Below are 14,456 nucleotides of genomic sequence, written 5' to 3'. Positions count from 1 at the left end.
CAGCAACTGATTTTTCCTTCATTTATTACACAAATGCTGAAATCTAATTTAAAAATTGGGACAGTAATATTTCAAAATAAAATACATATTCATTTGAATATTTGGGGTTTGGGGATGCTTGATGTATTTTTACTATTTTTGCAATATTCTTATAATTATCTTTTTTTGCATGGGCTTTTGTTTTGACTTTTAGTGCTTTTTCTATTTGTGTCCTGGATTTCCATAATGTAAAAAGGGCAGACTGTGGCACTCAGCACTATTATGCAGTTAGAGTTATGAAATGCATCAGAATTCCATTTAGATTTTCTTCTGACAGGCACAGCAACCTTAAATTAGACAGTGTGTACAGTTAGTAAGTGAATGATTAAATGATACTGGTAATTTATTTATTGTTGACACCTGTCGCCTTCTGCAGTGGGCTGGCACCCTGCCCGGGGTTTGTTCCTGCCTTGCGCCGTGTGTTGGCTGGGATTGGCTCCAACAGACCCCCGTGACCCTGAGTTAGGATATAGCGGGTTGGATAATGACTGACTGACTGACCTGTATCCTTTGCTTTGTTTGGTGATCTGTGTTTGCATGACTATGCTGTTGTAGTATGTATGTGCTACATTCTGATATTTCTGCACCATTAGTGCAAGCAATTAAGAGTTTTTATTACATTTAAAATATTATGATAAAAAACTGAACTGAGCTGAAATCATATTATATGATGTCCATCCATTATTAAGCTTATTTTAAAAATGATTAAATTTCATATTCTCTTTTCGGTTTACAAATTAATAACACATACGAAAACTACAAAGAATACTAATTTTACTAAGCAAAAAATCTTGAAAGAAGCCTTGTTATAGCCTGTATGAGTTTGTATGAATATGAAAAACATCCCCTTCTTTTCATACTGTAGGTGCTCTCTTTCAAATCAATCAGACAACATTATTAGCCATCTATTTTTCTTCTCTTTTACTCAGGAATATACACTGATTTCCACCACATGACTAGAAAATTCATCTTAGTATTAATATGAAGTATTAATATGGAAAAGTGTATTGATCACTTATTTAATGCCATATTGGCCATTCCCATTTTCTAACTATAAACAACTTTTGAAAAATTCACATACTCTGCAAACAACCCAAGTCAATAATTAAAGATGCTATTCAGTAAGAAATTCAATTAAAAATAAATGGTCTTTGCCTTTCTTTGTGAATTGGGATTAATATAATGTATTGACATAATAAAAACAAGATAATTACTCATATTTATTATGCACTACAAATACACAGGGTCATAAAAAATAAAACATCAGAGATGAAAAAACAAAAGACACATGGCATGAAAGTAAAATCATTGTTGGTTTTTCTCTTGTTCTGATGCACAACTATGGATGAGATTAAACTGTTACATTCTGACAAAAGGCTCTCTCAATTAATTTTATTATTATTTTGTTTATTTATATTCAAAACATTATAAAAACTGAAGTTCACCTGACACAGTTTTTGCTAACCTTGTGATTCAGTAACAGCTCAACATGGTAAGCAAAATAGTAATAGTTTTACTGTTTTCTAGCTACTTAAGGTTTGAATTTATCTTATCTCATAAAAAGCAGTTTAAGGCTGCCCAGGCTTTAGAATGTTTTAATGCTTTAATTTTGGTTTCTTTGAAGGACACTGACTGTGGTGTAGTGCTGCGATTTGTCTTTGTCATCTGGTTCATTGTATGTGTTGTGATGGAGTGAGATAACACAAGTCTGTTCCATAAATGCTGGGGCACCAACCCAGTTGTCCCCATTTACTTTGAACTGAAAATCCAACAAAAAGCCCAAGTGCTCTATGGTGCAGGGGCATTGAAAACAAGCAGAAAATTAAAGATAGCCATATATGGGCTTCAAAGTTAGGATCCTTCTGGAAGTCAAGAATGCTGGAGCTCCACCCTATGGTGTGCTCTTCTCACAAAGTGACGCCTCATTCTGCCGAACCCGTGATTTATAGGTGGGAGACCAGAAGGGGCAGAGTCAGGTGCCCTTACTGGGCATCTTCTAAGTGCTGTGGAGGGAATAGAAGAGGACATGATTAGTGTCAGCAGCTCCTCTCGTACTGGGGTGGTATCGCATACCCTAGAGGAGCCCTGAGGGAGATCCACTGACGCAAATGCATGACAGTGTCCATAATGTAAAGTGTTTTTGTTCAGTGTGGTTTACTATTTCCTTTGTAACTGTGTATAGGAAAGGTTCTTTCAGAAAAAATAAAAAGTCAATGTATTATACAGTTTTGGATTTGTACCTTTTTTAATGATGCAGGGCTTAGGCATCCAGATTCTCACCTTTAAGTAAGGATTTTTTTACTTTACCGTAATGTGGGTTCTTTCACTGGCTCAGAGCAGGACTTTGAACAGTCACACAGGGATACTTATACATATGATTGTATGGGTAATTACATCAGAAAGCAAAGAGTGCTCAACTAGTGTAAGGGTGCTCATTGGATTGGAGTTTACTTTCAAATCGTCGTCAAAGCCTGTGACTTTGTTGCTCATATTTGCCTCAGCATAATTATCAGAGGTGGCACAATGGAGCAGTGCTGGCGCTGCTGCCTCACCATCATGGGTCCTCCCTGCGTAGAGTTTGCATATTTTCCATGTGTCTCTGTGGGTTTCCTCCCAGTGTCCAAAGACATGCAGGTTAGGTGAATTGGCAACGCTAAATTAGCTATGCGGTGTGTGTTTGGTGTGTAGGTATGTGTGTGGTTGTTTGTCCTGCAATGGACTGTCACCCTGTTCAGGGTTTGTTCTTGCCATGTATCCTATGCTAGGTGGGACGGGCTCCAACCACCCAACCACCCCCAACGCCCCTGGTCTGGATTAAGCAGGTTAGACAATGACATGACATGATAAGCAGAGTTGGTGTTCTTGTAACGAAGTATAAACCAGACATCCTTCCATGGATCTCTTATTCTGGCAAGATTGCACAGATGTCACCCTATCTTGATTAACTGCTGTTATAAGGTGACATTGAGAGGGCTAGCTCCACAATTGTCCCCAGATGTTGGCTGATGGTAGAGACTACAAATGGATCTTATTTCAGCTCACCAACTCACATAATATTCCAGCCTTTTGCCCACTCTGGAATGCATATATATGAGGAAAAGAGTTGGAATGAAAAGCAGTCGAAAATGTGCAGTATGTTGCAATATGTTGCTATAGTGCAGAAAACATGGTGCACAAATGAAACTCTAACCAAAAGGATAATGTCCAATTAGGTGTAAAGAACATTTTTTCTGTATAACATGCACCTAAAGTAATAAATCCCTACAGAATGTCTTACTTGTAATGATTTCTACACATGCTAACATCTACATGTGGGTCAATTTTTAGCTATTAAATGTAATCTATTTTGTTTAAACAGGTGTTTTATTTATACATGTGTATCTCTGACTTCAGGAGAATTTACTCCCTAGGTTTTTTTTTACTTTCTCGTATACAAAGTATAGGGAAAGTATTGGAATCCTCCAAAAATTCCATTTTGAGATTTTGATGAATCCCAACATTTTAGACCTCCCTGAGTCTGAAAACACATATCCATCCATCCATCCATTTTCCAACCCACTATATCCTAACAGGGTCACGGGGGTCTGCTGGAGCCAATCCCAGCCAGCACAGGGCACAAGGCAGGAACCAATCCAGGGCAGGGAGCCAACCCACCGCAGGACACACACATACACACACCAAGCACACACTAGGGACAATTTAGGATCGCCAATACACCTAACCTGCATGTCTTTGGACCATGGGAGGAAACCGGAGCACCCGGAGGGACTGGGGGCAGACACGGGGAGAACAAGCAAACTCCACGCAGGGAGAGTCTGAAAAGACCATTTTTGGAATTATGTCTGTGTGTCTCTCTGTGTGTTTGTGCGTGTGTGTGCGTGTGTGCATGTGTATGTGTGTGTGTGTGTGTGTGTGTGTGTGTAAACACAATAACTTGAGTCCGCTTTCACTTAGGTCAACCATATTTTGCATACAAGTGTTAGGTATAAAACGTAGATTACTACCAACTTTTGGGCTATTTCCGTTAACCGGAAGTGGTACTTTACCTTTTATTCATGCAGCTGCAGAGTCCGATTTATTCAAATTTACTTTTATAATAATTGTTCAATATATAATTAATTTGATTTGATTTGTTGTTGATGGTTCTTTAATGTACATAATATAAAAATATAATTATTGTCCTGTGGTTTACTCCTCAAATATCTATATCTGAGTATACGAGAAAGTCTAGGGGAGACCACTACTGATTTTTTATTTAAACTTCATTTGCTTGTAGTCCTGCAAATATTTTTGGTTACTTTCTATTCTTTTTTTTATCTTCAGATTTGATTTAGATTTTCATTACATTACATATTTTTGTAGATTTTCTATTCTGTGTTACTGTCCCTATAAACTTGTTAGCACTGACAATTTATTCTTTCTATTTTGAAATTATGAATATGGCATTGTTTTTATATAATTATATGTGCTGGAGAAAACATTGCTTGTGACTATTTTCCATGAGTATCATATATTAGAATCACATTCCTATTAAATCTACTTTATTTAAAAACCTTAAAAATAGGAAACAGTCCACACCCACAAAGGAGAAGTGAATACAGATAATATGGCTTTTTAGGACATAAAAACTGTAGTATAAACAGGTGAGAATTAATTTAGTTATATTAACACCAGCACACCTACTTGGAAATCCTAAATACAAGCCTTAATTGTAATAATGCATATTATAATTATTTAAGAGCCTTATTTTATCAAACTATTTCATTTCTGCTGTATACTATGCAATTATACTAAAAAAAGCAAAAGCCATGTAGTTACATTGTTTAAATGTTTTTTGTTCAATATCGTAACAATTCCTTACCAATAATAAATCAGCAATCTACATTCTAGTCTAGAAACATGAAATATTTTTGGTTTCTGATAGAAGATTCTTTAAGATACAACTGCTTGTAATAACTGATTAAAACTGAACTCTAAATCTCAATATAGCACAGCCCACACACATGTCATAGTTTTCCTTCATTGCATGTTTCACATAGAGGAAGATAATGTGCACGTGTCATTACACCTTTAAAATTCCCAGAGAGCTGAACTGTCAATAGAGCCTGCTGAAGCCTTAAGCACCCCTGTTTGATCACCCTTGAGATACTTTCCATTTATTTTGATTGCTAATTTATCAAAGTCACAAAACTCCAAAAGGAACTCCACTGGGTAGTCACTGCTGCTGACCACATTAGATTCAGAACCAATCATCCAGTACTTTCCAGTTGAATCTTTAAAACTATAGGCTCCTTTATGGAATTCCAGCTGAAAAACATCGTAGAAGGAACGGTTTGAATCAATCGTTCCTGTTATTTTCCTGCAGCCAATGAAGCCTTGCTCTCCACGCAGCACAATGAGTGGTCTGTTAATTAGTTTCATCAGAAACTCTTCACTCTTTCCTGCAATGTCAATTGTTGCCACTAGTTGCCCATTTTTTTTAGCTGCCACATATTTCCCATTGACAGCCTTTAAAGTGATTTTTTTTCCATGCCACTCTATGTTAAAGTAGCACTCTGCATTCTTTTCAGATGCAGTACACTGCAAACCTCCATTAGCAGTCAGAGTCCAGTACTTCCCGTTGCAATTTCGGAAAGCACATTTTTTTGTCTCCTTGTTAATCTCCATTTGGAAGGTTTCCTGATCTCCTTCCACATCCTGGTTAGCAGAAAGATCCAATCCTTGCCTTGTAGAAACATTCTTCTCATTACTAGCAGTAAGCACTACTTGTGCATAGCTCTGCTCCAAGATAAATAGCTCATCTTTTCCAGCTTTGGTATTCCTACCAGATTTCATAGTGCCTCTTGGTCCAGAAGGAGTCAAGTATTTACCATTGCAGTCCCTAAATGCCACTTTCCCTGAGCAGAATTCAAGAGTGAAACCAGTGTTCTTATCGGGCTTCATAGCCAGTGTTCCATCATTCTTCAAGAACCGATTGTCTGAAGTCTGGATATTGTATCTCTGGTCCCGAAAAACTAATGTAATCAAAGAATCTACTCCCCAGGGCACATCTCTGTCTATGGCAATCTCATTCTGCTTGAAATTGAGATGAGCATATCTTTTGCGGGTGAAACTGTAAATATTAACCTGAGGGTGCATAGCAATGTGGACACTCCACTTTTCCTCTGCTGTAATTGTGTGAGCAAAGCATGTAACATTCTCTTCAGTACCGCCTAAATAGCGTTTGTAAGGTTCAGACTGTAGAGACCAGCAACCGTCATCATGAGCGACAATAATAAACCTACAATTGAAATAAGGACTCGCATTGTTCCCTGTCACATTTCCATATTCATCTGTTGCCAAGTACCTTCCTAAATGACTTTTCAAAAAAACAACATTTGAGTCATTAGAATCTTTTTCCAAGGTCCAGATCTGTTTCTTCTTCATGTTGGTTGCAGAAGCATTGATTTTAAATCCAAATGTCTCAGCTGTAAGATATTTTTTGCTATAGTTAATGAGCCCAAATTGACTCTGAATCAAAGATCTGCTTTTGTTTTCCATTAGTAATATTGGTGTTTCCTAACTCTATTGGAAAAAAGCTTCTTTACAGTGAATCTATCTTCAGCTTTTTTTGGTTTGTTTCCTTTTAAGTAGCCCTTATGATAACTCTAATTATGAACACTGTCTGCTGTCTTCGCCTATTTCTGTAGCCCTGAATCAATTCCTGTCATGTCTTCAAATCTTATGGTGGATTTATTGTGAAGCTAGTAACAATAAGCAACACCCACATTTTCATATTATTGGAATGTATCAAAATAAAAGTATTAAGTTACCAAAACCATTATACAACAATCATTTATTTAAAAGTGAGTATCTTACAGCTCCTGTAGTGCATCTCTTGTCTTAGTATCTTAATTGATAGTATCCATCCATGTTATCATCCAGGTTTTAATTGTTTTTTTTTTGTTGTGTTATTGGTTTTCTATATTTATTTTCTGATAAGTTTAAAATTACATCACTGAGGAATTAAGTGAAAAATGCCAGTAATTTCAATTTCACAAAAAGATGGTTTAAATGTATGTAATGTAACTCAGATTCTCAATTGGAGAAGTAAAATAAAAATTAAGTGATGCTTGGACAAATATTTGCACTATAATGACAAAAAACTCGTCTTAATGCCTACTGCTGGCATACAAGTTGGCAGGCAGTATGGTTAACACACTGTTCCTAAAATCACAATGTTCCCAGTTTAATTCATTGTTTCAGCCTCATTGTAATTCAACTATAAGCACAGTTGCAATGTATACTGAAATTATAAATTGTCTTGGACAAAGGCATCAATTAAATATTAACACAATACATATTTTCTTTTGGGGCGGCACGGTGGCGCAGTGGGTAGCGCTGCTGCCTCGCAGTTGGGAGACCTGGGGACCCAGGTTCGCTTCCCGGGTCCTCCCTGCGTGGAGTTTGCATGTTCTCCCCGTGTCTGCGTGGGTTTCCTCCGGGTGCTCCGGTTTCCTCCCACAGTCCAAAGACATGCAGGTTAGGTGGACTGGCGATTCTAAATTGGCCCTAGTGTGTGCTTGGTGTGTGGGTGTGTTTGTGTGTGTCCTGCGGTGGGTTGGCACCCTGCCCAGGATTGGTTCCCCGCCTTGTGCCCTGTGTTGGCTGGGATTGGCTCCAGCGGACCCCCGTGACCCTGTGTTCGGATTCAGCGGGTTGGAAAATGGATGGATGGATGGATATTTTCTTTTGTAAATGGGAAAGGCCAGTACAAAAACAGGTATGGTGATACAATAGATAGCATTGCTGCTTCACAGTTCCAGAGTTTTGGGTTCAAATCTTTGTCAACTCACCATGATGGAGGTCACACATTCTTCACATGTCTATGAGGGCTCTTTTCTGAATGATCTAGTTTTCCATGAGAACTCAAAGATGGGTAAGTCAGGACTGTTCTTATGTCAGTGAGTATGAGTTTGAGCAAGTGGGTTCTATAATTAACTAGTACAGTACTCCATATAGGGCTGGTTCTTGTCTTGTCTTTTCTAACAGCTTCCGCCACCTTTGTCTCCGTGACTCTAAATTAGATAAGTGTTTTCAGAAAATTGATCAATAGATAGATAATCCTTTGTCATAGTAATGCACCTTGTGTTAAACTAAATGAAATATCTTGTTTTACTAGAAAACTGTAACCAACATTTAGTCCTATACAAGGGGGCACTGCCCCCTGCTCGCTTCGCTCGCCTACCCCCGGTGTTGGGTATCCTGAAATATATTAGTCGAGCTCGCTCATTTTGGAGCCATGCCCGCGGCATTTCAGACGCGCGTTGTAGGCGCCTGCGTTCATTGATTTTATCCAGGCGGGCTCGTGTTTGTATATCCGTCAGTCGAGCTCGTTCGTTTTGAACCCGTACCTGCTTTGCTTCCGCAGTTTCAGACACACGTTGTAGGCACCTGCGTTCATTGATCTTATCCAGGTGGGCTCGTGTTTGTATCGTTGAGCTGTATTGTGTTTGAATTTGGTGTAAAGCGTTCAGCGGTTTGTACAATCCCAAGCAGCAAATTATTCCTAACTTCACTCCGCAGTAGTGCCACTCACAATATGGCGGTGACGCCTGCGCCTTCACTCCGCAGTAGTGCCACTCACAATATGGCGGTGACGCCTGCGCCTTCCGTACTATGTCGGGTTTCACTATGCTGTGTAGGCGCCTTTGTCTTTCATACTTTCCCGCGCCTCCCGTACTATTTTTGTGGACCTGTGGGGCCTCCGTAACCTCTTCCATTTGAATCTGGGCTGCAGTGCAGAATCCTCTTTTTTGTGTGGCTGTGTCGTTAGTCGTTAGCTATGGGCGCGTTGTTGCTTCATTTCTCATTCACGTCAGTTGAGCTCTTTCGTTTTTGGGCCATGACTCCTTCGTGCACGGTGGATACGACTTCGCTTGCGGTGTATGAGACGTGCGCTGTACGCGCCTGCGCAGCACATCTCATGGTCCCATCGCCGTGTACCTGCGTCCATGCCATCCGGTTTACCATTCTCGGTTAGTAATATGGATAACATTTTTACGTACATTTATTTAAAATCTGTGAATGATTTTTGGCATACTAATCTAGACACCTTCTAGCTTATACTTTCTAGTAATTAAAGTTACTTTTTTATAATTGAAAACATCTGTTATTGCACTGCTAAATACAATGATAATACAGACAGCATTGTCAGATTTCACCAGCTGTGTTTAATAACAAATAACAAATTAACATAAAATTCTCTGATCCATTTAATGAAATATAGGGTTGTTAGGTACCCAAGCATATTCAGTAAAAAAATGGGGAAATGTTTTATGGACTGGTAAAACATCCTAGCAACTTTAATAAAAAAAAGATCTGACTCTCCTCAGAAAGAACTGCCTTCTCTCGTCCTTATTGTGCCGCACACCTTTCCTTTCCATAAATTGTAATCTATTACTCAGATGGACCTCTAGATATTTATTAGTCTTTCACAACTTTCCTTCATCCTGCAAAATGATAACTGATTTCAAACTCATTCATTCATTTTCCACCGCTTACCTAAAGCCAGGTCCCAGAGACAACAGTCTTAGCAGTATAGCCATATGTCCTTTAACCCCGCCACAATTGCCAACTCATTTTGTGGGATCCCAAGGCATTCCCAGGCCATCAGGGAGATATAATCCTCCCAGCAAGCCCTGGTTCTTCCTGGGGTCTGCTCCTATCTAGTCATGCCCAGAAATCCTCCACAGAGAGGTGTCCAGGAGGCATCCATATCAGATGCATGAACCACTTCGATTGACTATCACCCTCTCTCTAAGGGAGAGGCCAGCCACCCTGCTGACTCAGCTTCGTCTTCACCATTACAGATCGGTATAGCAACCACATAACTGCACTCACTGCCCCAATCCATATGTTGATCTCATTGTCCCTTATCCTCTCACTCATAAACAAGACCCTGAGGTACTTAAACTCTTGAGGTAGTAACTCACCTGCCACTCTGAGAGGACAGTCCACTTATCCTCGTCCCTGCCGCTTTATAGTTGGTCACAAACCATCCCAATGTGTGCTGGAGTTCACATGTGCTGGAGTCCTATGAAGCCAACAGGACTGTGTCATCTGGAAAAAGCAGTGACGCAATTCTAAGGCCACCAAACTGGACCCCCTCCCCTCCCCAGCTGTGCCTTAATATCCTGTCCATGAAAATCTCAAACAGTATCTTAGATCTTTGGCATAATGTGCTCTGGTACCAAGTAACTTATGAGCCACCTTATCTTTGAACATGGTATTCGTTATGGACAAACCATGTCTAGCACAGAAGTCCAATAACAAAACAGGGAGGCTGTTCATCCCAATCACACCTCTCCAGAATTCTCCATCATTACCCACGTGGATGTTGATGACTGCCAGTAGACCTATGGAGTCCCCACCTGGGACCCTTTCCAGGATCCCCTCCAGTGACTCCAAAAAGTCCTGGTACTCCGAAGTGACATTTGGTGCATAGGGATACATTGCAGTCAGAGTCCTTCCCTCCATGACCTTTAGCCACACAGAGGCAGCACTCTCGTTCTCTGGGGCAGACTCCAATATAGAATCAATCAGGCAAGGACTCAATAAGAAGCCAACTCCTGCCCCGTGCCTTTCTCCCCAGGCAGCTTCAAAGTAAAGGAGAGTCTAGCATCTTTTGAGGGGTTTGGTTCCAGAACCAAGTGAGTGAATAGAAGTGAGCCCAACTATATCAAGTTACGTTAGTAGCTCTCCGCTTCACCCTCCAACTCCGGCTCCCCCAATACCCCCCCGAAAAGTGACATGACATTCCATTTTCCAAGAGTCAATTTATGTGTCTGGGTTTCAGTCTGCCAAGGCAAAGGCCTTCGACTGCCGCCCAGGTCACATTACACCAGGTTCCAATTCCTTCTGCAGGTGGCGAGTCAACAGGAGGGCAGTCTCATGTTAAGTTTTTGGGCTGTGTCTGACTGGAGTCCATGGTATGTGCACACCTGCACGCACTTCTCCCAGGCCTGGCTCCATGAAAAGGCCCTGGTAACCCCATAATTTACTGAGCTGCATTATTAAGGGCTGTGAATTGCTCTTTGACTAACCCCTCACCTGGCACCACCTTGCCTTGGGAGGCCCTACCAGAGGTTTCTGCTCTGGACAACATAGCTCCCAGGGTTCAGAGGGGCACTCAAACCTCTCCATCATGATAAGGTGGTAATTCCCATAGAGGTGATTTCAAACTGTTCTTGGCACATTAAAAGTCCATCACCAACTCCTTTCTCTTTGTAATGTCCAATTAATTATAATACATTATATGTATAAACCACTTTTCAATATTCAAAGCACTTAATAAGAATTTAGAATTTACAACAGGACATATGCAACATTGGATATAAATAATATCTGCTGTGGTAAAAAAACAGGCAGCAGACAGAAAAAGATATGGGAATACCCACCCTGTACACTGAAAAATCAGAAATTAAAGGAAACACATCTTTAAATGGCAGAGTTCAAAAACGAACTAATTATCAGGATAAGTCTGGGATATAAATATGGTGGATTAGAGGAAGAGGTGGAGTTAGGGAGGTCAGAACAGGAATTAATGAGGCAGGTAGATGGGTTTTGGGTATTGGAAGTGTCAGAGGGGGACATTTTTTTTGTGCACTGGGTGGTTCCATTAGGCACCCATTGTTGGGACTGGGGGGTGAGAAGTTAAAAGGTTGTCTTCAGGATGTATTTATTTGCTGTACTGCAAAGGAGTCACCACATTGAAGTTTATGGCTGGTTGAGATTTCCAAACAATACCACGTGTGATAACAGAACTGCTGCTTCCTTGGAGGATCCTGGATAATCCAGTTACTGATTGTATCAGGATTGTTTGTGTAAGTCTTTACTGTCTTGCAAAGGAGTCGCCGCTTTGAAGTCTGGCCTTGGAGGATGTCTCTATTTACCTGGCTTGGAAATATTGGTTCCTAATCAGCATATCTGTACTTATTAATGTTTGGTAACCATACATTTTGTTAACTTGTGTTTTCATTAATTGTTAAACCCAGGCAATTTAGATGTGCCATTGATTAAACTGTTTGTCCAGGACTGACAACAGCAGGGACTGAAGTAAATATAAACTCCTGGCCAGCAGAAGGCAGGAGGAACAGTCCACAGGAAACTCTGCCAAGACACTCGGACAGGGCACAGGGGCTCGCAGGCAGACAAGGGTACCTGGCTGGCACGACGTGAGGCACAAGGACGGCAACACTTCCAGGGAGGAAGAGACAGCTCCACAAAGAGACGCCGGATGTGGGTTCAGCGAGAGAGGGAATCTGCATGAAAGGATTCAGCAAAGCTGACAGACGAGAAATGAGTAGTGCCTAGGTCCCAGCAACACAAGGAGCCCAGAAAGGAAGAAAAAGGAACAACGAAGAGACGCTGACAGGGAGTCAACAATTTGACACAACTTCTGTAGGGGAACGAGTGTCCGGGGAACAGAGTGCATCCATGGACAGTTGAACAATTAAGTGTTGGGGTAACACAGTGCACAAACTGGACTCTGCACCACTAAAGGTTGTATCCTCCAATTCTTGTTTTTAACGGACTTTCAGAGTGTGGACTGTGTATTTTCCTTTTAAAAAAAGGAAATTGATTCCTGATATGTTTAGTTTTTGTTATGTTCGTTTATCTTTTTAATGTACCTTATATTGTCTTGTGTAATAGAACTTACTGTTGCTTTTTTCTAAAATTACTGTTGTGTCTTTCATTGTATGTTTACTCACCACCCAATTTAAAGAAACCTGTGTGCTATTATTGGTAAATTTCAGGAGTTCCCAGTCTCTTAATAAAACTGGGTGGCGTAGTCAGATATTTTAATGGTGTCTAAGTTAGATTACCTATAAGTGTGACCAGACACCTGTTACAGAAGTGATGTCATCAAAAGGTGCCAGAAGTGACACCATTAGATCTTCAGCTGGTCTGCAGAGGGACAAGAGGAGAAAGGATCAAATGCCTACGCCAACCCCTGGTCTGGCTAAGAAATAACATTATTTGAGCCTATAAACTGTCTTCTATGCGCACATGTGTGACACAACATAATAATAATAATTCATTCATTACATTTATATAGCGCTTTTCTCAGTACTCAAAGCGCTATCCACACAGGGAAGAACCGGGAAGACTAAATAAAGATTAATACAGGGTACACAAATCTTTAAATTAGAATAACAGATAATACACCAGAATGAAACACAATAAAAATTAATGTTGAACAATTAATTGCATTTTTATCGTTACTGCAATAAGTAATTTCTGTGGTAAACACATTGCTGCATTAAATTGTTATATTTATGAAGTACACAGTTTCTCACTTGCTAGAATGCTCTTTATTTCACAATCTAAATATCACAACAACCAAAAAGTGTATGTCATTCTCACACAAGCACAAACACATATGTGCTCATTTTCCACATTTGCATGCAATTACTATTATAAATGTTATGTTATCAAACATTCCCCCCTTCCTAAAAGTCAAGTATTAAAGGATGTGACAAAATCCTGTGATTATCCTGGGCATTGACAAGCCTGCTGGGGCCATTTCTGCCAAGCAACTGATGGCCGGGAGGTCTGGGGTGCCAGTTCAGACGCATTGTTAAAGCTGTAATCTAGTGGAGATGCTGACCTAAAATGTGTACTATGAAACTAAGACCCTGGCATTGTCAGGTCAGGTGCTGACACTTTATGCAGGCAACATTCACGCCATTGAGAGCCATCCTGTAGCAGAAATGTGACTGGCCCAATTGCCTGATAATCTGATGAAGCAAAGAATGAAAAGAGTGTGGCTTATTGGCACAATGTACATTCCAGACTGTCAATAACACTGATATTGGGCGACTTTGCTCTGTAGCTGATCAAATTGCCATTTCATTTTCTTTTGCCCTCGTCTGACTTTGGCAATTGCTGAGGGTGCAGAATGGCCAAAAGCCATTGGGCAAAGACGATCTAAAGGAAGTGGAAGTTCCCAACCAGTCATTAACTTAGCTGGTGATCTCCCAGTGGTTGAGTGTTTGAGTTGCGCGGTAGTAAAGTAGGTTTTGGTTGAGGGCAGTATAAAAATTTGAGCAAGATGTGCTCTGACACCATTTTTAAGTGACTGATTAAATCTGTCCACCCATCCATTTGCCTGAGGGTTATAATAAGCTGTCTTGTAATGTTCAATACTATGATTCTTTAGAAATGATGTGAATTTTGCTGAGATGAATTGAGGCCCATTGTCAGTTGTGATTAAAAATGGAAGTCCGAAACAGGCTATCAGAGCCTACAGTTCATCAATTACAGCTGTGGACCACCAAGCAGGCACACCGCCACCCAAACCCTTCACAGACACACACAGAAGCACAAGTACAAGCACACTCTTTTATTTTTCTTTTTTCCTGATGGGAAACACC

At 40.3% G+C, this 14,456-nt stretch overlaps 2 protein-coding genes across 2 annotated transcripts in view; both read right to left on the bottom strand.

The window, feature by feature from the left end:
• The window catches only part of LOC127528849 (uncharacterized), a 479,443-nt gene that overhangs the window by 286,651 nt on the left and 178,336 nt on the right, over positions 1–14,456 (bottom strand). The window lies entirely within an intron of this gene.
• On the bottom strand, positions 5,110–6,579 carry LOC114644968 (fascin-like). The gene has a single exon (XM_051929443.1). It carries the CDS (start codon positions 6,577–6,579, stop codon positions 5,110–5,112), a length of 1,470 nt encoding a protein of 489 aa, XP_051785403.1.

Source organism: Erpetoichthys calabaricus, chromosome 7, assembly GCF_900747795.2.
Source record: "Erpetoichthys calabaricus chromosome 7, fErpCal1.3, whole genome shotgun sequence".
NCBI lineage: Eukaryota > Metazoa > Chordata > Cladistia > Polypteriformes > Polypteridae > Erpetoichthys > Erpetoichthys calabaricus.
This window is presented reverse-complemented; position numbering and strand designations above follow the sequence as displayed.

Coding starts and splice junctions, on each gene's coding strand:
- LOC114644968 (XM_051929443.1), bottom strand. CDS start 6,579: ATGGAAAACAAAAGCAGATCTTTGATTCAGAGTCAATTTGGGCTCATT.